The sequence below is a fragment of the Mandrillus leucophaeus genome, unplaced genomic scaffold (assembly GCF_000951045.1).
Source record: "Mandrillus leucophaeus isolate KB7577 unplaced genomic scaffold, Mleu.le_1.0 Scaffold150, whole genome shotgun sequence".
Taxonomy (NCBI): Eukaryota; Metazoa; Chordata; class Mammalia; order Primates; family Cercopithecidae; genus Mandrillus; species Mandrillus leucophaeus.
In genome coordinates, this window is record NW_012101477.1 from 409,376 (window position 1) to 431,054 (window position 21,679).

Sequence of the window (21,679 nt, forward strand, 5' to 3'; positions counted from 1 at the left end):
CCCACCCAGGAGGCAGGCAACTCCTCAATCGCTTTTTCATTCCTCAGGGAAAGCATATTGAGTCTTCTTTGACTTAAAAACAACCTCACCAAAATAGGCTCTGCTATTTCTTCTCTTCCCCCCACCCCCCGCCCCCCATTCCTGACAGTGCTTTAACATCACAAACTAAGCCCTCTTAACACAGCAGGCAGCCCACCTGCCACTCTCCTCTCCAAGGCTCTACTCCAAGGTTTCCCTACAAGGGTGAGGAGCAGGAGGAGTAAATAACTTAGTTACAATACCATTGAGAAGAAAAATAATACTGCTATTTTTAACATGATCCCCTGTATCTTTCAGGCTGGGTCATGTTCCCAGCCATGGGCAATGTGCCCTTGTGCTGTGTCCTCCTCCTCAGGCAGGGCAGAACCCTTCTCCATGCAGGCCCTACATTCCTCTACCCTGGCTCCAGGGCCAAACTGCAGGGGCATCTAGCCTCTCACCCTGCCCAGCTGTGGTTTTAAAGCTACAGGACAATGTAAACTTTGTTTCCCTGGCCCAGCAAGGCTCCTCCTCCTCCTCCACTCTTAGGAATGTCAGTAGCTCCTTGGAGTCTCCTGTGCCACTGGCTGAGGCAGCCTCTCTCTCCAAGGGGCTTCGGCCATGGTCCTGGCCCCACAAGATGGAAGGATCCATCTTCAGAAGTCAGGGCCAGATGTGTGTGCTTAATGCGAAACACAGTACAGTTTTTGCCTTCATCCAGAGCTGGGACATGGAGGCCCAAAACAGTAATACATCTCATTAATGGCTTGGTTTCTGTCTAGCATTCACTGCTGGAATCCAGGCTCCAGGCTGCGAAACCCAGAAGGCCGCCACAGGGGGCTGCTTCCAAAGAACCCAGTTCGCGGCATTCTACAAGGCGCACAGCACCTGCTGCTCTCCAACGAGGCTAGGGTACAACTAGAGGCGGTTGTCTCCATTGACCCGAGTCCTTCTTGGGGCCCTGGACAGAAGAGAAGAGTGTCCTTACTGGCAGGCAGGGCGTTGTAGCCCAATCGGGCAGCCCAAAGCCAGACAATATTACAACTTTTCTACCCAGGAGAAAGAAACACTGAAGAAGTAGGACCTAGCCACTGCCTTCCTGGCTCTGGCACCCCTCCATCTCCCTCACCTTCGTTCTCGACTGTCAAAATGGTCTGCAAGATGCTCCTGGGATATGCGGAAGTCCTCAAATGGCTGCTGGTAGCGGGATTCAAAGGAGCCTTCCCGGGCTCGGCCGTGAAACAGCTGGCCTGAGGCATCTGAGCCCCGCTCCCGCAGGGACGTACCACTGAAGGGACTGAGGTCACCATTCTCCTGCTTCAACGAAGGCAGGTGCACAAGAGGGTCAATGACTCCTCTGCACTTCACGAGGCTGCTGTCTGGCTCTCCTCCCACCCACCCCATGCCAGCCCACCCCTGCTGCAGATACCTTGGCAGGGAAAATGTCAATCTTGATCAGCAGGGAGGCCAACTCTAGGTCCTCACTGTAGTTGTTCTTCAAAGGCACTGCTCTGTATCCTAGGAGGAGGAAAAGCCTGGCCCTCAGCCCACGAGGGACAGCAAGCAGCCCACCCCACCCTGCCAGCAAGACTGCAGGGGCACTGCCTCCAGGAATGGTCCTCACCTGTCTTCAGGCCTTTTACCGGGAAAGTAGCCTGAGCCAGGAAATTCTGGTCACTAAACATGTCTTCCTCATACACCACAAAGCGCAGAAAGGCAAATTCAGGGTTACTGATCTGGAAGTGGAAGGGCTTGGCCGGCCATACAGGGTTGAGTCCATTGTCCACTATGAAGGCAACGACAAAAGGCTTCAGGTCATCCTGGGAGAGGATGGGATGACTGGTGGGGAGGGGCTTGCAGTGCCCCAGGAGAATGGGAAGACAGACTGACCCACAAACTCTGTCTTCTGCTTGGTGCTGTCATACTCAGCTCCAGCCACCTCAATCTCCACAAAAGGGCACACAATGCCTCGGCCATTCTTTGGCAAATGTCGGGCACCCAGCACCTGTAGGCAGACAGAAGGGCCTGGGATTGTCCTTCCCGCTCCCTCCAATCCCTGACTGCGGAGGCTCAGGCAGGATTTGTGAAGTGGAGGCAGTGCGCCCTCTGCTGGGCCCCCGGGACACTGCCCATGGAGTCTCTCACGACACTGGGGACCCTAAGCTGTCCAGAGCAGCTGCTGCCCATAGTTTATTTGAAGTCTCAGCTTTAGGCAAAATTTCCATGTGAGTTTTGCAATCCACTTCATGTTAAATCCGTGTCTATTTTAACACAGAAATCTTTTAAATGACCTCCCCTTAGGGGAAAAAAAGATCTCATCAGAACAAGTCACCCCATGGCTCTGCACGTCCTAGATGGATAGAGTGAGTGCACGCTATCTTCACCCCTTCAAAGGCTCTGCTCAGGCCCCATCCACCCTGACCACCTTGATGCCTGAAAATGCCCACTTTTGGGGAACTCAACATAAACAGACTCCAACGGCAAGCAGCCCCTTTCCCACCCTGAAGCCCAGATGAGCAGCACCCACCTCAACAGAGATGGCACATGGCTCCAGCCCGCGGAGGCTGCTCTTGTCAAAGGGGTCGAAGGCCTCATCCCGCATGGTGCTTGGCTGCAGCACGTAGCCACAGTGCCTGCCCGTCATGAAGAGAGCCTGGTTCATCTGCATAGGCTTGTCTGGAAGAGGCAGGTTATGGTGTATTCCAGTCCAGCTGCCCCACAGTACCCCTCCCCACCCTCCTCACAGGGGACCTCCTCACCAGGGGTCTGGAAGTTGAGGGCCACCAGCTGACTGCCACAGATCCACATGGGCAAAGGATCGTAGTTGGAGGAATCCAGTCGCTGGCCCTTGGGGTAGATGCGGGAGAGCTGCAGTCGATTGTATTGAAGGAACTTCTTGCCTTTGGCCTTGTTCACGTATTTCTCAGCCTTGGTTTCCGGGAAGGATGACATGTCCCGGTAGCAAGCACGTTCTGTGCCAATCTCTGGGCCAAACAGGGAGAACACTTACAGAGCCCGCCCACCCAGGAAGTGTTGGGGGGATAACTAAATACTCCTTTTGCACCCACCAGGCCCTCCAGGCACACGCACACCCCACCTGGGCCCTGGCCCTTACTCTCTTCATCGAAGGGAACAGGCCGGCAGTAGACAACAAGTTCAGAGAGCTCCAGGGCGATCTTCTTCCTCCGTTCCATTATCTTCCCTTCAGTGAGCTGGTGACACACACAAGGCCCTGTAGCCCCAGGCTACAGCCCTGCCCAGGAGAAGGAAGCCCCTGCCAACTTTGGGTATGCCCACACTGCAGGTGCTCTGGGCCCATCTCCCACCCTCCCCTGTACCTTCCAGACACCACACCCAACAGTAAATGAGGGAGCTCTGTCCTCAGCCTCATCCTGGAATCATCTTTCCTCTTTTCTGTCCCAGAGGACACATTTGCCCTCCAACCTTCTTAGAGGGGTGGGGGATACAGACTCCTCATCACCACCCATGCTCCCAGTGACCTTCCAGGGATCCTGGAATTGGCCACACTCCCAAGTGACACTTTCTGACCATTCATTACCCAGCCTCATCCCACGGTAAAAATGATTCTTCTGTGTCACCTGTGACTGCACTGGGGATGCAGGCCCCTGGCTTGGTCTCCATCTGTGTCCTAAGGATGATCCTCACTGCCTCAGCTCCCCCAACTCCAATATAACCACCCACTCTTCATGGCACATCTCCATGCCAAATCTCTACAGAAGCCCACTTTATAAGCACCCCACCCTATCCTCTCACCCCCGGAGGACTTTCTTCTTTCAGTGGCTTTTTTTTTTTGAGACGGAGTCTTGCTCTGTTGCCCAGGCTGGAGTTCAGTGGCATGATCTCGGCTCACTGCCACCTACACCTCCTGGGTTCCAGCGATTCTCCTGCCTCAGCCTGCCGAATAGCTGGGATTACAGGTGCCCGCCACCATGCCCGGCTAATTTTTGTATCTTCAGTAGAGACAGGGTTTCACCATATTGGTCAGGCTGGTCCCAAACTCCTGACCTTGTGATCTGCCTACCTCGGCCTCCCAAAGTGCTGGGATCACACCATACCCGGCCTCAGTGGCTTATATTCAGACTCTTCCTTTTTCAGCCTAGACCCCCGGATCCAGTCCTTCAACCACCTGGTATGTCAGTACCTTTTCTTCTAGGGGAGAGCCTGGCAAGCCCCCTATCCCTTCTCTGTTTGGCTTGCAGTTGCCCTCTCCAAAGCAGCTACAGACCCATCTACCAAATGCACTTGGTGAAAGGGCCACCAAGTAGGAATTCCCTAACCCTTGAGAATACTTCTCTGTTCCCCCAGGCTCAGTGGAAGAGGTCACCTTTCCCCAGAAGGCTGGTCCTACCAGCTAAGCTTGGGCTCCATCTCCTCCTACACCCTGCTTGCTCCTTTCAGCTATCTGCATGAAAGCCTGCTCAAACCCCAGCCACCTGTCCTCTCCCTCAAGGACAGGCCCTACAAAGGCTCTGCCTTTGCCATTCCAGACTCCTCACTGCCCACTGCCATCCAACCCCAGCCATGCTGCTGATGCAGCTCAAAAGTCTCACCAGGGCTATTTGCTGCTGCTGAATCCAAAGGGCACTTACAAGTTCTTATCGTGCCTGTCTTTACCTCTGTAGCCCTCGACACAGCAGACCCCCTCCCTCACCAGTGGCCTGCAGTCTGTCTGACCTGCCTTTCCTGGGCTCCTTTCCTTGCCCATGCCTTCTCATATGCAGCTTCTCAATCCATCCCAAGTTCTCTTCCTATTCGACACCACCTCATCCCTTCTATGCCTCAGCCCCCACTCTACTCCTGCTTCTAGCCCAGGACTTCACCTCTTAGCTCTGGTCTTGTGTATCCAACTGCCCATTAAGCAGACCCACTTGAACAACCCATCAGTATGTCAAACTCAACATGACCTAAACACTCCACATTGCATCTCATGTGTCTGTTTCTTCTCCATCCCTAGCTAAGGCAGGGGCTGTGGCCTATCTAGCATAGGCCATTGGCTGCCCCACTGCTCTGAGGGGGCTTGTGCTGGGAGCTGGAGGCCTCAGCTGCCTGACAGGCCCACACACTGCCCCCCACCAGGCTCCAGCAGGATCTCACCCTGGCATCTGCGGTCTGGGCCACTTCACGGATCTTTTTCACCCAGTCCTGCAGCTCCTCCTGTGAGTCGGCAGCAACATCCAGGGACCAGTGGGCCACCGACGCCATGCTGATGGAGAAGACGAAGAGCCGGTTGTTCTTGCCCTCAGGACGGATGGCTGGGAGGGCGAGAGCAGATAAAAGCTGGGAATAGACATCTCACCCCCTCCACCCCACTTCACACCGCAGGCACTGGCTCAAATGAGTTCTATCTCATCCCATTTCCTCCTTCCCACACCCCATGAGGGGAAGGACTGCTCTGCAGGCCCATTTTACAGATGATGATGCTGCAACTCAAACGAGTCACTGCTGGTTGTGGTGGAGCCAGTGTTCCAACTTAGCTCTGACTCATGCTTCTTCCCTCAAGCCATGTCTCCCTCTCCACCCCATCTCCAAGCCTTGTCACATCCCTGTGGTGCAACCCATTAGGCCTGGGGATGTCAGCCAACCAGGAGCATCATCCTTGCTGATTCTGACGGGTTCCCCAGTGCCTGGCATGGGGTAAACATGCAGGGGTCAAAGCTGAGGGTGACAGAGGGAGCCCAGGGTGTCAAGGGGATGTCCAGAGCATGGGGAGAGCTTGGAGTGAGGGCAGCCTTTGGGGTTCAGCCATCAGCTTCCTCCCTAGGAGCAGGAGAGAGATACAAAGAACCTCACCCTAGGGAACAGTGGGCAAGAGAAACGGATGGGAGCTCACCAATCTGACAAGCCGGCACATCCAAGACCCCCCGCAGCAAGTCCCCTAGGGGGCTGTTCTCGTCCAAGTGCTGTGGGAAGCAAAGCCCACCAATGGTCAGCATGGCTACTGCACGTGTGTGAGGGGATATCCGTGTGCATGGAACAAATACATCTTGTGGGTGCACCTGTGACTGTCAAACGTAGCACACGTATATGGGAGACTACAAGCATGGCCACATGGGCTGTGACCAGTCCATGTGACAGGTGTCTGTGCATGCACGTGCGTGCTTGCGACTGTGTGATGGGGGCATGCCAAGGAAAATCTGGGGATAGGGAATGCTGTTCCTCAGGTGGTTCCGGTCTTACCTCCCTCTCTGGCTCCAGGGCCACGGGGTTGACCATCTCTTCCACGTAGTTTGATGGGAACCACAGCTGCTTCTTCCCTCCATAGTCCCCTCGCCACCTGTGGGAGCCATAAGGTGTGCTAACCTCCAGCAACCACCCCAAACTCCCATGAGGAGGGTATCCTTCGGTAGGGGCTCCCATGCCTAAGCCAGGCTGAGGCAGGCACTGCTGGTGCACACAGGAGACAAGCACATCACAAATGCATGTCTTTGGGGCCCCAGCTCCAATGGGGCCCTTGGACTCTGGGCCTACCACACCACTGGCTCACCAGCCTCCCTCTTGCTTCTCCACATTCTGGATGATGGCGCTCTTGGTGAAGGTCAGCTCATCCTCCCTCTGGGCCTTGTAGTCAAAGAGGGCTTTGACTGCACACTGCAGAGGTGAGAAGCACCAGTCAGAGCAGAAAGGCTCTCCCTGCCACTGCTGACCTGGGGCTTCACATGCACACACACGTGTGCCTGGGATTCCCAGCCTGGGGTCAGGCCAGTGGGAGATGACACTGCCATCAACAGGCCCCAGTTATAGTTCTTGTTACTGCCCTGCAGGGAGGCTCCAGGACAGATATGATCAAAGAGGCAGGGCCTCTGCCAGTGAAGTACCTCAGGACCCAGGTGGAACCTTAAGCCCCACCCTGGGCCACAGGGAGAACCCTGAATCCGCTCCCAGGAGTCAGGGCTGGCAGGCCAAGAAGGCAGGGTCTGCAGTTGCCCTGAGTGCCTCCCCGGGACCTGGAAGCATATGGGGCCTGGATGGGACCCCACCACTCATCTGTGAAGTAGAAAGAAAAACCTCCTTCCAGATCCCCTGGCTGTGGAGGGGAGGGGGTGAAAAACAGGGCCCAGGCCTTTTTAGAGAAAAAGGCAAAACGAAAAAGAACCTGTGTGACAGAGCTCCATGAGGCTGGGGAATGAGTGGCCAGTGTGCCTCCCAGCTCCTACCCCGCTGCTGCCCAGGGAGGAAATGGGGGTCACCCACAGGAGTTTTAAAGGGTCACTGCTGACCTAAAGGGTAGGGGCTAGGGAGTGGGTTGGCCCTGGAAGACCTGCGGTCGCTCACCAACCACACATCTCTCACAACCTCTTGGGCCTCGGAAAACCACAACCACCACTTCTCCATAAAGACCACAGATGGCCCAGAACACAGAAATGAAGCCCCAGGCAGCTGAGCAGCTGGGGACCCTCCCCAGCTTCCTGTGCCCAGAGGCCTGAGCTGTACCTTGAAAGTTGGCATAGGGTTTGCCTCTACATAGAAGCCAGGGTTGCGTCCCTCATACAGGGCCCCGTAGTCAGGCTCCTGGAAACAGGACACAATGGGATATGTTAATGCCCCAGAGCCTAGAGGTAGAAAGCAGCTACTGGCTTCCGCAGCAGCTTCCCTTTCCCCCAGTGCAGCAAACTTCCACCTGGCCTTCCTCATCAGGCCACCAAGGCGGCCACCACCACTAGCACCTGGTCCACAGGGATCCTTCAACCTCAGTGGAGATGGCTTCAGAGGCCTCAGGCCGGGTCTCACCCTTTCTTTTCTTCACATTCTTATACGTGAGGCCCAGTCCAGGATTCCAAAATCTCTCAGGTCTGAAATGCCCAAACTCCCAAGTATTTCTGAGCTATGTGCAGGTGGGCCCTTCACAGACTACCCATATTCAGTGCTTTAGTTCAGTGGCTCATCGGTTCGCTGCTGAGTCCAAAGTCAGGAAGAGCCTTTCCACTCCCCACACTCCTCCGGCCACTCCTCTCCATCACCTGAGCCCCTGGTGCCAGTGGACAACAGGCCTCTCCCCAGCCAGCCCTGTCTACTGAGGACAGAAGTCTCTCAACTGATCTCCTGGTCCTAGACCCCTTTCTTCTGTCCAGGGCCCTTATCACCAGCTGTGCTGCCATGAGTCCCGACTTTTTCCCTCAGTGGTCTCACCTCCTGTGGCTCTGCCCTCCATACCATCCACCAGGAGGCTCCACAGCTACTCTTGGGTAGCCTCTTCCTACCTGCCCTAGGACAGAGTCCAGGCCAAGCCTAGGTTGATGAGCTTCCACAGTGTGCACCTCTCCCAGCGTGAGCCCCAGAACCTCCTCACTCCTCACCCTGACTCATGGGGAACCCGCTGCTTATGTGCCTGTCCCCATCCTTGTGGACACTGCTCAGGTGTCCCCTCCTCCAGACACCCTCCTGGTACCCACACTGGCTCCCAGCTGGACTCAGGGGCCTTCCTATGAACTCCTACAACACCCCAGGCCTTGCTGTTACACATATCCAGATTATCCAGTGACTGCTAAGATTCTGGGTCTCTCCTGCCTCCCCTGCCATGCCCCGTCTACCACAGCCCCTCACAGCTGTGCCAATCTTCTCCAGCGCCTCCTCATTGATTGGATAGCGCAGCTTCATCTTGCGGTATAGCGGGTGCTTCTCATAGTAGCTGATGAGGTCAACAAGGCTGTCGAACTCCGAGTTCCCTAGCATCACAGTCTGGCCCTCTTGCTGGACACGGCAATGCTTGATCTTGCCTTCAGCCCTTCACAAGGACAAAACAGTCACACAGGGTCAGGGCAGCTCAGACCCAAGCAAGGCCCCACAACCCAGGGCCATACCCCTCACCGGAAAGAGATGGCATATGAGTTGGGCTCATTCCGCTTCCGCACCAGGAAGGCCCCATCACGAGGGACACGCATCAGCATGTGCTCAGCCTGTGCTCTGGTCAGGCTCGCGTGGTACCACCTGAGGACAGGCAGAGTCAGGCCCAGCCAGCACCACCCATTGCCCTGCCCTGCCCACCCCCAGGTCCCTCCCTCACTCTTTGCTCTCATGGGCATTGGTCTGTGGGACAGGCTCTGAAAGTCGCATCTCAAACTCATTGCAGCGCAGGGGCACCTGCTGGTAGTGTGTGATGAGGTCATAGAGGGAGTCAAAGACGAGGTTGTCTGTCAAGAAGAACTTGGGGGTCCCAGCATCTTGCCGTGAGTGGATACGGCAGTGCTGGACTTTCCCGTTCCGCCTGTGGAAGACACAACGTGAGGGAGGCTGGGAGAAATAGGCCAGGGCCCCAAAGACCAAGTTCCACCTCAAATGAGGCACTGAGCCTCAAGGAGGGAGGCCAATCTCCTGAGGAGCTCAGGTGTGGGCAGTTGCACTGAAAGGCTTCAAATGAACCGAAAAGGGAGGGGTATGGCGGGGGGTGAGAGAGAGACAGAGAAATTTATGTTCCATGTAAAGCATAATTATTGTCCTGGATCAAAGGCTCAAATGTTAACTGATTATCTCTGGGTGATGTCATGTCTGTGTACACACGCTGACTGAACATGTGCATCTGCATGGGAAGTGTTACCAGAAAGAGAGCGTGTAGTCGCCCACGAAGGTCTCACTCTCTCGCACGAGGAAGGAGCCGTCAGGGGCCCCGGTCTCGATGCAGTACTCAGTGAGCAGGCGCTCAGCGATGTGCCGCCCGTCACGCCCTGCCCCTAGCTTCCCATGGAACCACTTCTCATTGGAGTGCAGCTCTGTGCTGCTGCTGACCTGTCAGGGGAAGGCAACAGCAAAGACACTGGGACCCTGGCCCAGGCCTGACCTGGCCCAGCCCCAGACCTGAGCTGGTTCCTCACCTCCTTGGGCTCCTCCTCATCCTCGTTGCCCTGGTCACTGCTGGTCTCCTCAGAGTAGTAGATCTTGCTGCTGGTCAGAACGAAGTAGTGGGGATACCATTCCTGGAACGGACCAAAGAGGGACTTGTGAGCCAGGGTCCTCACACCCACTGGCCCACCACCCCCAGCCCGGCCCAGTCCTCACGTGGTTCACAGGGTCCTCCAGGTAGAGGATGCCATTCTTGATGGAGTTGCTGATGTCATTCTCAGAGTACATCATGGATGTAGGCACCTCCTCGTAGGCACTGCCCTCAGCCAGCTTCTTGTGCTGGAGGGGCAACCAGAGCAAGGCAATGCAGACTCCAGTCATCACCCCACCTCCTCACCCAGGCGTAGGCCCAATAGCTGAAGCCATGGCCTGGGCAAGGCACTGAGAAGTGTGGGGCTTCCCCAATAAGCCCACCACCCCCACCTTGATGAGGATCTTCCTCTTAAGCTGGTTGGGTGAGGGGAGCCCATCGGCGGAGATCTCCACGGGCTTGGTGAGGAGTGTGTCCCCTAGCACCTTCTTGAAGTGCTGGGCCATGTTCCTCTGCTGGGCAATGCTGCAGTGGTCCTCAATGGACAGGATGACTGGGTACCTGCGGGGTGGGGGGACAAGCACAGTGAAACAGATTCTGCAATTCTCTGGGGTCTAAGTAGCCCCTCACAGTGAGGTGTTGGGAGCCAAGGGCCTGGGGACTTCTTGGCTATAAAAACTATCCCAGGCCATAGCCACTGGCAGGGCAGCGGGGGTTCTACAGCTGTGGCAGCAGTGGAAATCAAAGGGTGGCCACTGATGCAGTCCCGAGCTGGCCCAATTATGGAGGCTGCTCAGCAGTGCAAGAAAAATGAGGCCACCAAAGAGGCCAGGAGAGAGGAGAAGCCTCCAAAGTTAGCTGTTAGAGCCCTGGTGAGCTAAGGGAGACCAGTGACCACAGTTTAAGCAGTAAACAGAATTGAAGGAATGGGACACAGGGAAGACAGACAATCTCCTGGGCTGTGAGGGCAAAGGAGTTGGCAGGACACTGGCCTAAAGAAAGCAGGGCATGTTTCCTGAAGATGAGAAGAGCATGTGTTGTACAGTCTAAAGGACCCATGAAAAAGAAAGTGGGCTCAACATGTAGGAAACAGAAAGTGCAACTTGGGAAGCAACAGCTCAAACAGGAAGCAGGTGACGAGGAGAGGCCAAGAGGAAGGACAAAGATGAAAGGCTGAGGGAGAGGGGACAGGGTATTCGAGGAGTCTTGCTGCCCTCTGTCCCTCTAGAATGAGAGAGCTGGAGCCAAGTTAACCCCTGGGTCCTCCAGCCTCTGACTCACTCTGAGGCCACAAAGGCATGCTCCTTGATGGTTTGCAGGACATCTGAGAACTTGATCTTGGTGGTAAGGGTGTGCCCATGGTAAATAACTGGCATCCCATCTGGGCCGTCCCAGCAGTCCACTGGGGAGCAACATCATCATGGTCAAGCAGGCAGGCCTCCCATCTTCCCTCCCCCAGCCCCAGACCCCACGCACACTCAATGCAGCGACAGCCCATCCGCAGGCAGCGAGCATAGGCTTCCAAGGAGGACTCACTGGAGAACTGGTCCCCGGTCAGGTACCTGGATAGGCAAGGAGAGGCATGTATGGTCAGATAGGCCCTCCTGGGAAGAAGTTGGGTGGGCCCGAAGGAGCCACACTCACGTGTTGTGTGAAGAGGAGATCCAATAGTGGGAAAGGGGGTTGTTCATGGTGTCCGGGCATACTGCATCCAGCTGTGAGTTCCACACACTATTCTCTTTGGAGAACAGGAAGGTGACAAACTGTCCAGGAACATGTGGAAGGGAAGAGAAAGTGAGTCCCTGCCTGGTCCAACCCGAGATGGTAGGTTGGGGGTAGGAGAGAGAGTGCTCTGTCCCAACTGGGGGTGGGCAAGATGCATAATAGGTAGGAACAAGGTGGCATCCCTAAGAAGCGTCTAGCTCCTGAAGCCCAGGTGGGGTTCTGGTCACCCCTACCCATTCTCTTGACAAAAAATGGGTGAAACGTCGGACTCACCTCATCCAGGAAGAAGTATGGCTCCTCTATCTCTCGCAAGGGGTCTCGGAGGAAGCTGAGCATGAACTCCTGCACCTGGAGGCGATCAACAGCCCACAGCTCCTGATGGGGTGGGGAGGGCAGGGAATGAGAGAAGCCTCCAGTCATTGATGAGCCCAGCCCCCCAACAACCTGACAGCCTGGGCCAATGTCAGCCCAGCCATACCCCCTGGTAGTCAAGAAGGAACTGCTGGAACTCAGGAAGGGACACTCGGCAAAGCTCCGGCCGCTCCCCAGCCCTGCAGGAAGAGAAGGTAAGCTAGCTAGCATGGTCAACAGACAACAAGGTGCCCCATGGAAGGCAGAACCCAACTCCCAGCCAGCACAGCTTCCCAGAATGGTCCAGCATGGTTCCCTACTCCCACTGCCTCCCACCTGGATCAGGAATCGCCCAGTGGTGAGATGAAGGGGGCCCAGGGAAAACCCCACCTCCCCACTCCAAACCAAACCTCAGAGTACTGGCTTCCAAGAAGGGGAGGTCCATCTGCAGGAAACAGAACCTGGTCAGGGCAAGAGCCCCTGGGAGGCCATGTGGGAAAGGGGCTAGTAAGAAGACAGGCTAGAGCAGCAGATGGGGGTAGGCCTCAAGAGGAGAAGAACTGGAGAAATGGCACCCAAGAGCCCCTAAGCAGGGCAGCAGGGCTGAGGCAGGCAGAGCTGGGGGGTGGGGTGGAGGAGCAGGGGCAGGGGTTGAGGGAGGGCAGGTGGCTCATGCACCGTCTTCTGGGCGCTGTACATGAGGCTGCGGTACAGCTGAGCAAACTGCCCGTAGGTGATGTCCCCGCTGCGCTGCTCCAGGTCCTGCATGGTATAGAGCGGGAGTGCCAGTCAGGCAGTCAGGGCCCCAGCTGCAGGGCTCTTGGCTTCCCCTGCCCCCAACTACAGACAGCCCTGGGGGGCACTTACCGTCAGCCGCTCTCGGAGGAAGCGCATGTTGGGGACCCGGTAGTTGACCTGGGACAGCATGTTCTTTAGGTCCTTGGCTGATATACTGAGAAAACAGGGACATCCCCAGTGGTCTCATCCAGCTTCTCATGACCTCTGACCTGTGGGTCGAGCCCACCTGGGGCTGGACAGGTAAACAACACTATTCTGGGAACCTGGAGTCCTGAGGGCGAGACTGGATCAGAACCCATGGGGTTACCAAGGTTAGTCCCTTCCTTTCTTTGGACCTCAGTTCCTCATCTGAGCAAAAAAAAAAAAAAAAAGCCTGTAATTCTGGCAAGGAAGATGTGAACAGATTCAGTAAAGTGGGTCAGGCATGGGAGGAAGAAAAACCACTCTCCAGGCCTCCCCTCCCACCGGCACTGCTCAGGCCTGTGCCAAGGTGGCAGTCAGCCCATCCAACACAGAAGGCAGGGCTCACTCACAACTTCCCTGCTGGGGGCAGCACGGCAGCGGGTCCCTACCTGCTGCCCACTGGGATGCTGGGAGTTTGGTCCTCAGAACCCACTAACCCATGAAGGGGAGGGAGGAGGAGGTGCATGCTCCACCAGATACAATGACTGGCAACTGGGCACCTCCTGGGGCTAGACAGGGCCTGGCTCCAGGAAAGAAGCTCAGAGAACAAGGCCCCTGCTCTCCAGGGGTGTCCTGCCCACGATGTGAGGCTGGGGACACTGCTGGACCTGGCAACAGGATGGACGAGAAGGGGGAAGGGGGGCTTTCTCTCCTGGAAAGTGATGTCAAGGAGGGGAGGGGAGGGTGGGGTCACCTCCTCTGAGCCCCAAGGGCCTGGGAGGAGGCACCAAAATTCCCCAAGGGAGCTGAGCGCCACACTGAGTGGATCAAGCACTGCAAAGGGAGGGCTGGCTCTGTACAGGTGCCACCTCCTCTGATCCTCAGTCACCCAGGAGGTAGGTGCTATCAGGGTCCTTGTTTTCCAGTGAGGAAACAGAGGCCTTCTGGTTGCAACTGCCTGCATCACCAACCTTGCCCTCTGTGGTCTCTTTCCCATCAGCATACGAACAGCCTGTTACTTCTTCCACCAAAAACACGTGTCTTGCCCCTGCTTAGCTCTCCAAGTACTGCCCTCTTCTTTGCTCCCCGCCACCGCAAAACTCCTTGCAAGAGTCATATTGCTCCCTCTCATTCCCATGAGCCCCTCACCACTTGGCTGACACCGCTCTTCTCACCATGTTAAATCCAAGGGTCAATGGTCAGATTTCACCACTGTCTTCTTCCTTGGGCTGCCAGAACTCAGCACTCTGGGGGCTCTCCTCTTACCGCACTGTTTGTCCCCAACCCCTCCAATCTCTAATATGGGGGTGGTCTGAGGTCAGCCACTGGACCCTGCCCTTTTCTTGGTCTGCTTGCCCCCTAGGTGATCTCACCCAGCCCTGTGGCTTTCAGTGTTATCTACATACTCCCAAGTTAAAATCTGCAGCCCCCACTGTGTATGTACCTAAACTCAGTCTAACCACCTGCCTACTCAACAGCTCTCCCTGAACAGCTAACAGGCATCAGAAAACTTAACACGCCTCAAAGTGAACCCCTGAGCTTCCCTCCAAATGGGCTCGCCCCATGATCTTCTCATCTCAGTCAATGGCGACTCTGTTTTCCAGTTGCTCGAGCCAAAGAGCATACTATTATCCTCAATGCCTCTCAAACCCCAGAATCAATCTGTTAAGGACATTCTTTCTGGCTCTATCTTCAAAATACAACATGGCCAAAATCCAGCCACTTCCTACCATTACCATCATGATCCAAGCATTCTCATTTTTCACCTGGAGTGTGGAAACAGCTAACTGAGCTCTCCACACAGCAGCCAGAGTGATCCTGAGTAACCCATCAGGTCACATCACTCCTCTCTTCAGAACCCTTCCATGGCTTCCCATTTCTTTTAGGTCAAAGGATCTCACCACGGTGCAGCACCCACACCATTTGGTCTTTGCTCCCCTTCTCTCCTTGGCCCCTCTGGCTGCCACACCAGGCCTCAGAGCCATAAGCCTCAGGGCACCCTTCACACACTACTGGCCACCCTCACCTCCAGGACACCCAAAGGCAGTTCTACATACCCAGTCTCTGCCCATAGCGGCAGGGCACACAGCATGTGGCTGGCTCCTCTCACTAGCTCACACCAAGGCCACCAGAGGACTTTGTGCAGAAAGCTACATGTGGCAGAACCTGCTGCCCACCGCCCTGGCCCCGCTTAAGGTCCCCTGGGTCCTCTGGCTCTCCAGGCAGCTACTTAGAGGCCTGGCTAAGGTTCTGGATGCCCATCCCCACCCTGCTGGGCTAGAGTCACAGCTCAGTACTTACCGATCCTCACGATTCCGATCCACTGAGTAAAACTGCTTCCGGAGCCACCTGGAGAAAGAAGCCTGAGGTGAGGGCCACTTCTCCATCTACGGCCAGGCCCGGGAGATGCCTGGGCACACAAAGGGACTGCTGTTTCTGTCCCCCTGGTCCCTAATGCTCCCAGCCCTAACCCCTTCAGGAGTGGTTCTTACCTCTCAATCTGCAGGGGTGTGGGTGCCTGCAATGTATCCTCCATCAGCCAAGTTAAGCCCTTGATCCACATGTTCACTTCATCCTCAGATGTGGCTGTGAGCAAGGTATCATCAGCTGCACCGAGGGCACATACCTCCCACTGGGCAGGAATGAGCGGGCAATCCCCTAACTATCCCCTACCTTCTCCACCCCCTTGACTCCCACCTTGCAGGCTCAGCGTCTTCAGACGGAATTCCATTCCATAGAGAATGACAAAGCAGTGTGACTGGTCCGGCCGGAAAGCGGGGTCCTCTTGATAGCGATCAAAGTCTCGTGAGGTCTTCCCTGGGCGAATCTCCTTGATTTCTCGAATATCAACTAGGAAGGTAGCAAAGAGGCCAAGATCAAGCTGGGCTCTCCCAGAGTCAATACCGAAAGGAGGGCAGCCTAGTTTCCTCATTCTTTTTTTTTTTTTTTTTTCCCCTGAGACGGAGTCTCGCTCTGTCGCCCAGGCTGGAGTGCAGTGGCTGGATCTCAGCTCACCGCAAGCTCCGCCTCCCGGGTTTACGCCCTTCTCCTGCCTCAGCCTCCTGAGTAGCTGGGACTGCAGACGCCCACCACCTTGCCCAGCTAGTTTTTTGTACTTTTTAGTAGAGACAGGGTTTCACCGTGTTAGCCAGGATGGTCTCGATCTCCTGACCTCGTGATCTGCCTATCTCGGCCTCCCAAAGTGCTGGGATTACAGGCTTGAGCCACCGCGCCCGGCCGGTTTCCTCATTCTTACACTGTCTTTCAGGGAAGAACCCCAGAGGCAGAGCCAAGACCACTCAGTCACTCTGGGTAATAAGAGGGCTGGGTTGAGTCTAGGGATAGGCCTTTGCTAAGTAAGGGCTGAGACGTCAGAGAGGGCCATATGGGGGAAAGGCGGTTCTGTGGGGTGTCCCTTTCCTATCTCTGTTCCCTCACTGAGACATTTTGACCTGCGAAACAGCTGGACTCCAGAAGGAGAAATAGGGACTCAAGGCTGTTCATGAGGACCACTTCCTGAGATGAGGTACACACCAATCAAATCATAAAGTCCCAGAGGCAGGGCTGGGTAGGTCAAGATGGGCCTCAGGATCCCCGGGAAGTAGGCTCAGGCCCAGAGGACTGGTGCATCCCTGAAATGCCTAATTGCTTAAGACATCCCCACATGAGTCTCAGCAAAGGGCCTAATCCCCACTCCATCCCATGACCAAGGCATCGGCTGTCCAAGAGCAACAGTCATCCTGGACCCAGACCACCGTTTTGCCTGGGACCATTTCCTTATCATAGCTATCCAAGGCCCTTGCATGCTCCCTTGGCCTTCACAGGGCATAGTCAGAGAAGTACAGGGGCTTGAATAGCAGATGACCTGCCTCAGCCACTGAAACTTGAGACAATGACGAGTTCACTCATTTAACTTCTCACAGTCTCAGTTTTACCACCTGTAAAGCAAAGGGTTTGACTGAGCTTCTCTAGAAGGCAGGGTGGTAGAAAAAACATGCACAAGCTCTGGGCGAGACTGGCTGAACTAAAATCCCAGCTCCACCTCACATCTATGTGATCTCAATAAAGTGACAGCCGCTCTGACCTCACTGCTAACACTTGTGAAGTGAGTAACATAAGAGAGTAGCATACAATAGCATCAGAAAGATGTTGGTAAGATCAAAAGTTATAACAGCTAGAAACACTCAGCACTGTATGTGGGGCATGGAGGGAGCTCATCCAATGGACTCCTCTGCTCCCTCAGCAAAGGTGCACAGGCTCTGACACACTCTCCAGCACAGGGAGGGGCTGCCCGCTGGCCGGAGGGCAGACATTCCAGCCCAGAAGTCACCAATTTAAGGTAGATTAGGTCAAAGGAAAAAAGCTTGGCTTAGCCAACAGCGATGACTTTCTTTGAGTATTCCCTAAGCTCTGAAGCCTCTTGAAATGCTCTAAACCCAGACTGGCCTGGTAACTTTGGAGCCAGATGCAGTGCCAGCATTTGCCTGGCCAGCCCCCACCCCAGGAGCCCTTCCAGCCCAAACTGCACACCAACCTAGCTGGAATGTCCTAACAGCCCAACTCCCCCAGATGCTCTCTTCTTGTCCTGTCCCTCTAGCAACTGCCACAGAACTCCACATCTATCCCACCGGGAACAGTGGGCATTGCTTCTGGCCCTAACCCTAGATCCCTGACACACTCCTGGTTCTACCTGGAACCACCTAACCCCTCAGCAAACCCCTCCAGCCTGTCCTCCAGCTAAGAATCCTGCCTTTCCTGCTGTTTTCCCTGCCCCCGATTCTCACCAATCAGCCATCCTTCCCCAGTCTTCTGGCTCTTCATAAAACATTATTCTGACCCCCTTAGACCTCATTTAAGCCCCTCCTGAGGCTGCCCATTGCCAGTCTAAGGAAAACAAACACCTTCTATGGCCTTGAGGGCTCTTTGTGACAGGGCTCAGGAATTTACCTCCCCAGCTTTTGCCCTCTCACCCTCTCTGCTCCATCCCCACTAAGCCATACCTAGGGCAAGAATAGCTGTTGCTTCCTATCCCTATTTCATCTTGATTCCTAGTCTGGAAATATCCACCTCCCAGGCTCCCTTCTCTTTCACCAAGGGCCCAACTGAGAAGTTCCTTCCTGTGGTACTCATACACTTGATGCCTCTTGTATACAAACATGTACATACATTGCTCATACACCTAAGGCCAGGCAGGACCCCTCCAGGGCTTGCTTAATGACTGAAAGAAGAAATGAAAAAAGCAGGTACACAGGCAGAGGGAGGGAAAATCAAATAGGGATGGTAAAAAAAAAAAATGAATAGTTATACTCAGGTAGAAACAGAGGGAGGGAGAACTGGGCCATAAAAGACCTAACCGAGAACACAGGGCTTCCAAGGACAGAAGGAGGAGCTTCCATCAGGGGAAATGGCTAGATCAGAAACTGCAGAACAACCACAAACTCTGCCTTTTGAAACAGAAACCACTCTGCTCTTCCGGTGTGGAGCTGCTGTCATCCCCCTCCCACACCTTCTTGCAAAGGTGAGTGTGACTGTACACACACACACACACACACACACACACTCAACAGGCCTGTACTCCTGCGCATATTTCCATTGAGATCAGTTGAAGGCAGAACAGGTGCCTGAGATAGGGACCAGGTGGGCACAGTGCAGCTCCAGGTCAGGCATCCAGCGCTCCCAAGTTCCTGTTGGCCACACCTGGTCCCTTGTACTGTCTTCCATAAGGAGGCACCAGCCTGGTCCTGGCAGCACAGTGAGATGCTCTACTAGGTTCTTGAAAGCCACATCCTGTGCTACCTCCCAACCTCACCCCTCATCCTCCTGCCTCCCAGAACAAATATGGCAGCATCTTCTTTCCTGAGAGAGCCAGGGCTGGTCCCCAGGAATTCACGAGACTCCCCAGAGAGGAATGGCCTCTGCCCTGGTTGCAGGTGAGAGAGACTGATCCAGTCTGGCACAGTCTGGGTTAGACCTCCCTGCCATTAGTCAGGAGGGCAGGAAACGAGATCGTCCCAGAACTTGGGAGCTTGAGAAGGGGAGAACTACTTAGGGGAGTAGGAAAGTCACACCTTATATCCAGAAATCCATGACCTAGCACTCCTCCCCACTCAGAACCATGAGAGAACAACATTCAGGGGAACTCTGGGGGAAAAGAAAAGCCAGGGGTAATAAGAAGCCCTCACTGTGAAGAAGATGGGGAAGTGAGAAGGAGGAACTCTTTGAGAACAAGGGCAGGATCCCCCAAGTAGCAGCCCAGAGGCTTGATATGTAGCATGACGACAAAGGCCTGATGCCCAGGCTCACCTTGACCCAAGAGGGCACAGCCCAGCCAGCACAGCCCATCAGGGCTGCAGCATATTCACTTTGCCTAGCACCAGGTCCCCAGGCCCACAGCGACAGCTGCCCAGGCTTCAGGAATGGCACCATGTCCCCAAGCCCACAGTGAATGCTGCCTGGGCTTCAGGAATGGCCTGGGCATTACCATTTCAAAAGCAGCTATGGTAGACAGTGACAAGATAAGCTGCTCGGGGCAGTGAGGGGGATTTAGTCTCTTATATTTAACTGCCCACAAACTCTCATGAAGAAACAGACTGTCTTTCTTGAGGGGCTCTGAAGTAGTGAGGGACCACACACACCTGTGCCTGGCCTGTATATCACATGTCAGCTCAGAGGACTGAGAACCTTCTCATAAGCCAGGCTTCCCAGTGCCCCAGGCAGAATCCTGGGGGCCTTGCTCTGCTCCCTGCCCTAGTAAAGATCTGCCTTCTCCTGCTCTTTCAAGAAGCCTTCCCTGACCATCCCCTTCCCGCTTAGTGAGGAGAACCACATAGCTCTTAAACTCTAGCTATGAGGCCCTGGCAGTCCCTCACTCTTTCGGCCTCAGTTTCCCCATCAGGAAACTGGAAATTCCTCTTACCTCACATGGTTGCTGTGAGGGCCATGCTGGGAAGTGCTGGTAATAGGGAAGTCTGGAGACAGCCCACCTGTCTGTGTGCCTAGTGCCATTGACATGGAGCCTACAAAAGCTGACAATAGTGGAGATAAATAAGGCCACTTGCCAGGGCCCCACCAGGTGCAAACCCAAACTTAGGTGAAATAAAGCTGGTCCATGAAGAGAAGAATACAAGCAGCTATTTCCCCAGCTCAAAAAGAAGTCTGGCAGGGATGGGGGCATTGTATGGGGAGAAGGGGGACTCTTATGGACTTGTGTACAGATAAGCATATGCAGACATGCTGCTTCCTGAGCCTGCAGTGCCCCACCTGCACACTCACCAATAGTCTGAGGCATGTGCACCCCTAAAAATCAAGTTTCAAATCCTGGCTTCAAGCATATAGCGAGGCCTTGGCAAGTCTGCAGTCCTCTCTGTTTCATCATAAGATGAAGGATTTCGTGGGAGTAGACACACAACAGACCCTTACTTGTAGGCATACTACCTCACAGATACCCACATAGGAAGGTCAGCCTTGGCCTGCCCTACCACGCCCAACCTCGAATTCATTTGTGTTTTGTTTTCTGGGCAGAAGGAAATGTGGCACCTGGGGCCAGCTCTAAGCATTGAGGCAAAATGCCACAAGACTGAATTTGTAAAATAAAAGCTTATATGATGAGGCCAGGGAGACTGGGAAGGGCAATGTTCCTTTTCCATCTCTTCCCTCTTCTCCCCTCCCTTCTCAGCCCAGGGACAGACTCCTGGCCTAAGACCACAGACATTAGAGACCAGCAGTTACTCAGAGCGGAGCTTCTGGACCATGCAGTCCTGAAGAGCATCCGCCTTTTGGACATGCCAGTAATGGCAGTTGCTTTCCCTTTAAAAGGAGCCTGTTTCCTCATCTGAGCCACCCTATGCCCAAGCACTCGGGGAGCTGTGAAGCTATACAACCCTCAGGGCCAGCTGAGAACCTGCCTCTGCAGGAGAGTAAACCCCCATCCTGGGACAGCACCCAGTCCACTGACTGGGGAGACAGGGTGCTGTCAAAGGGACAAGCTATATGGTGGGCAGCCAGTCTGGAACCTGGGAAAGGGGGAAGACAATAACCACAGAGGACCCATCTGTGTGCCTGGCTCTTCTGAAGGTAGGGCTGCTTCCTGTCTTTGACTCCCACCCCAACTCCCCCGAGACATCAGGCCAAGTTGCAGGCCTGTCACCAGCTCCCCTCCTATCCAGTAAAGTGGGATAACCACTCTGTCTGGCCACCACAGGGATGTGCATAAGGGCAGTATTCCTGTTGCCCAGGCAGAGTTCAAGGACAGTGGAAACCCTAGGGAAGAGAAAGAGAAGAGCAAAGGCAGGGCTCCTCAGAGCACAGCCAGTGAGAGCCAGCCAATCCTGCCCTAGGGGGAAGACACATGGCAGACCCGAGAAGGGGGAGAGGGAGCCCAACCATCAAATCCAAGACCCTAAATTAGACCTAATCTTCTTGTTGGAACCTGTGTCCTAGTGTCCCCTGTGCTCAAAAAATCCACTTTCAAATAGCCCGACAGAGGTCCCCCAAATTTATAAGCTTGTTAACCACTCATCAGGCAAAAAGGATGTAGAGAGGTATTATGAGCAAAAGCACTGGCAAGGTGGGCAGGAGGCCTGGACCCATCTCTCTGAGCCTCATTTTCCTCATTTGCAAAATAGAATTACCACTCCTGGCACCTCCTTCATTGGACTACAGTGAGATGCCAACGAGGTTAGAGATACAAAAGTGATTTAATCAGAAAGGGACAGGAGGACATACTGAAAACTAAACCCACTAAATGATGGAGATACGGCCAAGAAAACCATAACAAAA

The 21,679-nt window shown here is 54.8% G+C and overlaps 1 protein-coding gene across 2 annotated transcripts in view; it reads right to left on the bottom strand.

Annotated features, from left to right (window-relative positions):
* Nucleotides 1-6: 6 nt before the first annotated feature.
* The window catches only part of PLCG1 (phospholipase C, gamma 1), a 37,903-nt gene continuing 16,230 nt past the window's right edge, over nt 7-21,679 (bottom strand). The window contains exons 2-32 of one of the 2 annotated variants that reach the window (XM_011974962.1): nt 15,599-15,751; nt 15,394-15,487; nt 15,203-15,250; nt 12,848-12,932; nt 12,659-12,742; nt 12,391-12,425; nt 12,108-12,180; nt 11,903-12,004; nt 11,549-11,667; nt 11,381-11,466; nt 11,186-11,306; nt 10,297-10,465; nt 10,030-10,152; nt 9,846-9,947; nt 9,572-9,759; nt 9,041-9,241; nt 8,845-8,964; nt 8,581-8,761; nt 7,471-7,548; nt 6,524-6,627; nt 6,217-6,313; nt 5,870-5,939; nt 5,134-5,291; nt 3,134-3,230; nt 2,778-3,002; nt 2,546-2,694; nt 1,909-2,023; nt 1,643-1,804; nt 1,448-1,536; nt 1,148-1,332; nt 7-979 (exon numbers count right to left, since the gene is read on the bottom strand). In XM_011974962.1, the coding sequence (XP_011830352.1) occupies nt 937-979; nt 1,148-1,332; nt 1,448-1,536; nt 1,643-1,804; nt 1,909-2,023; nt 2,546-2,694; nt 2,778-3,002; nt 3,134-3,230; nt 5,134-5,291; nt 5,870-5,939; nt 6,217-6,313; nt 6,524-6,627; nt 7,471-7,548; nt 8,581-8,761; nt 8,845-8,964; nt 9,041-9,241; nt 9,572-9,759; nt 9,846-9,947; nt 10,030-10,152; nt 10,297-10,465; nt 11,186-11,306; nt 11,381-11,466; nt 11,549-11,667; nt 11,903-12,004; nt 12,108-12,180; nt 12,391-12,425; nt 12,659-12,742; nt 12,848-12,932; nt 15,203-15,250; nt 15,394-15,487; nt 15,599-15,751 (3,656 nt within the window). In that variant the 3' untranslated portion in view covers nt 7-936. Of the gene's footprint in view, nt 980-1,147; nt 1,336-1,447; nt 1,537-1,642; nt 1,805-1,908; nt 2,024-2,545; nt 2,695-2,777; nt 3,003-3,133; nt 3,231-5,133; nt 5,292-5,869; nt 5,940-6,216; nt 6,314-6,523; nt 6,628-7,470; nt 7,549-8,580; nt 8,762-8,844; nt 8,965-9,040; nt 9,242-9,571; nt 9,760-9,845; nt 9,948-10,029; nt 10,153-10,296; nt 10,466-11,185; nt 11,307-11,380; nt 11,467-11,548; nt 11,668-11,902; nt 12,005-12,107; nt 12,181-12,390; nt 12,426-12,658; nt 12,743-12,847; nt 12,933-15,202; nt 15,251-15,393; nt 15,488-15,598; nt 15,752-21,679 lie in introns of both variants that reach the window. The other variant, XM_011974961.1, reaches the window with a different exon arrangement.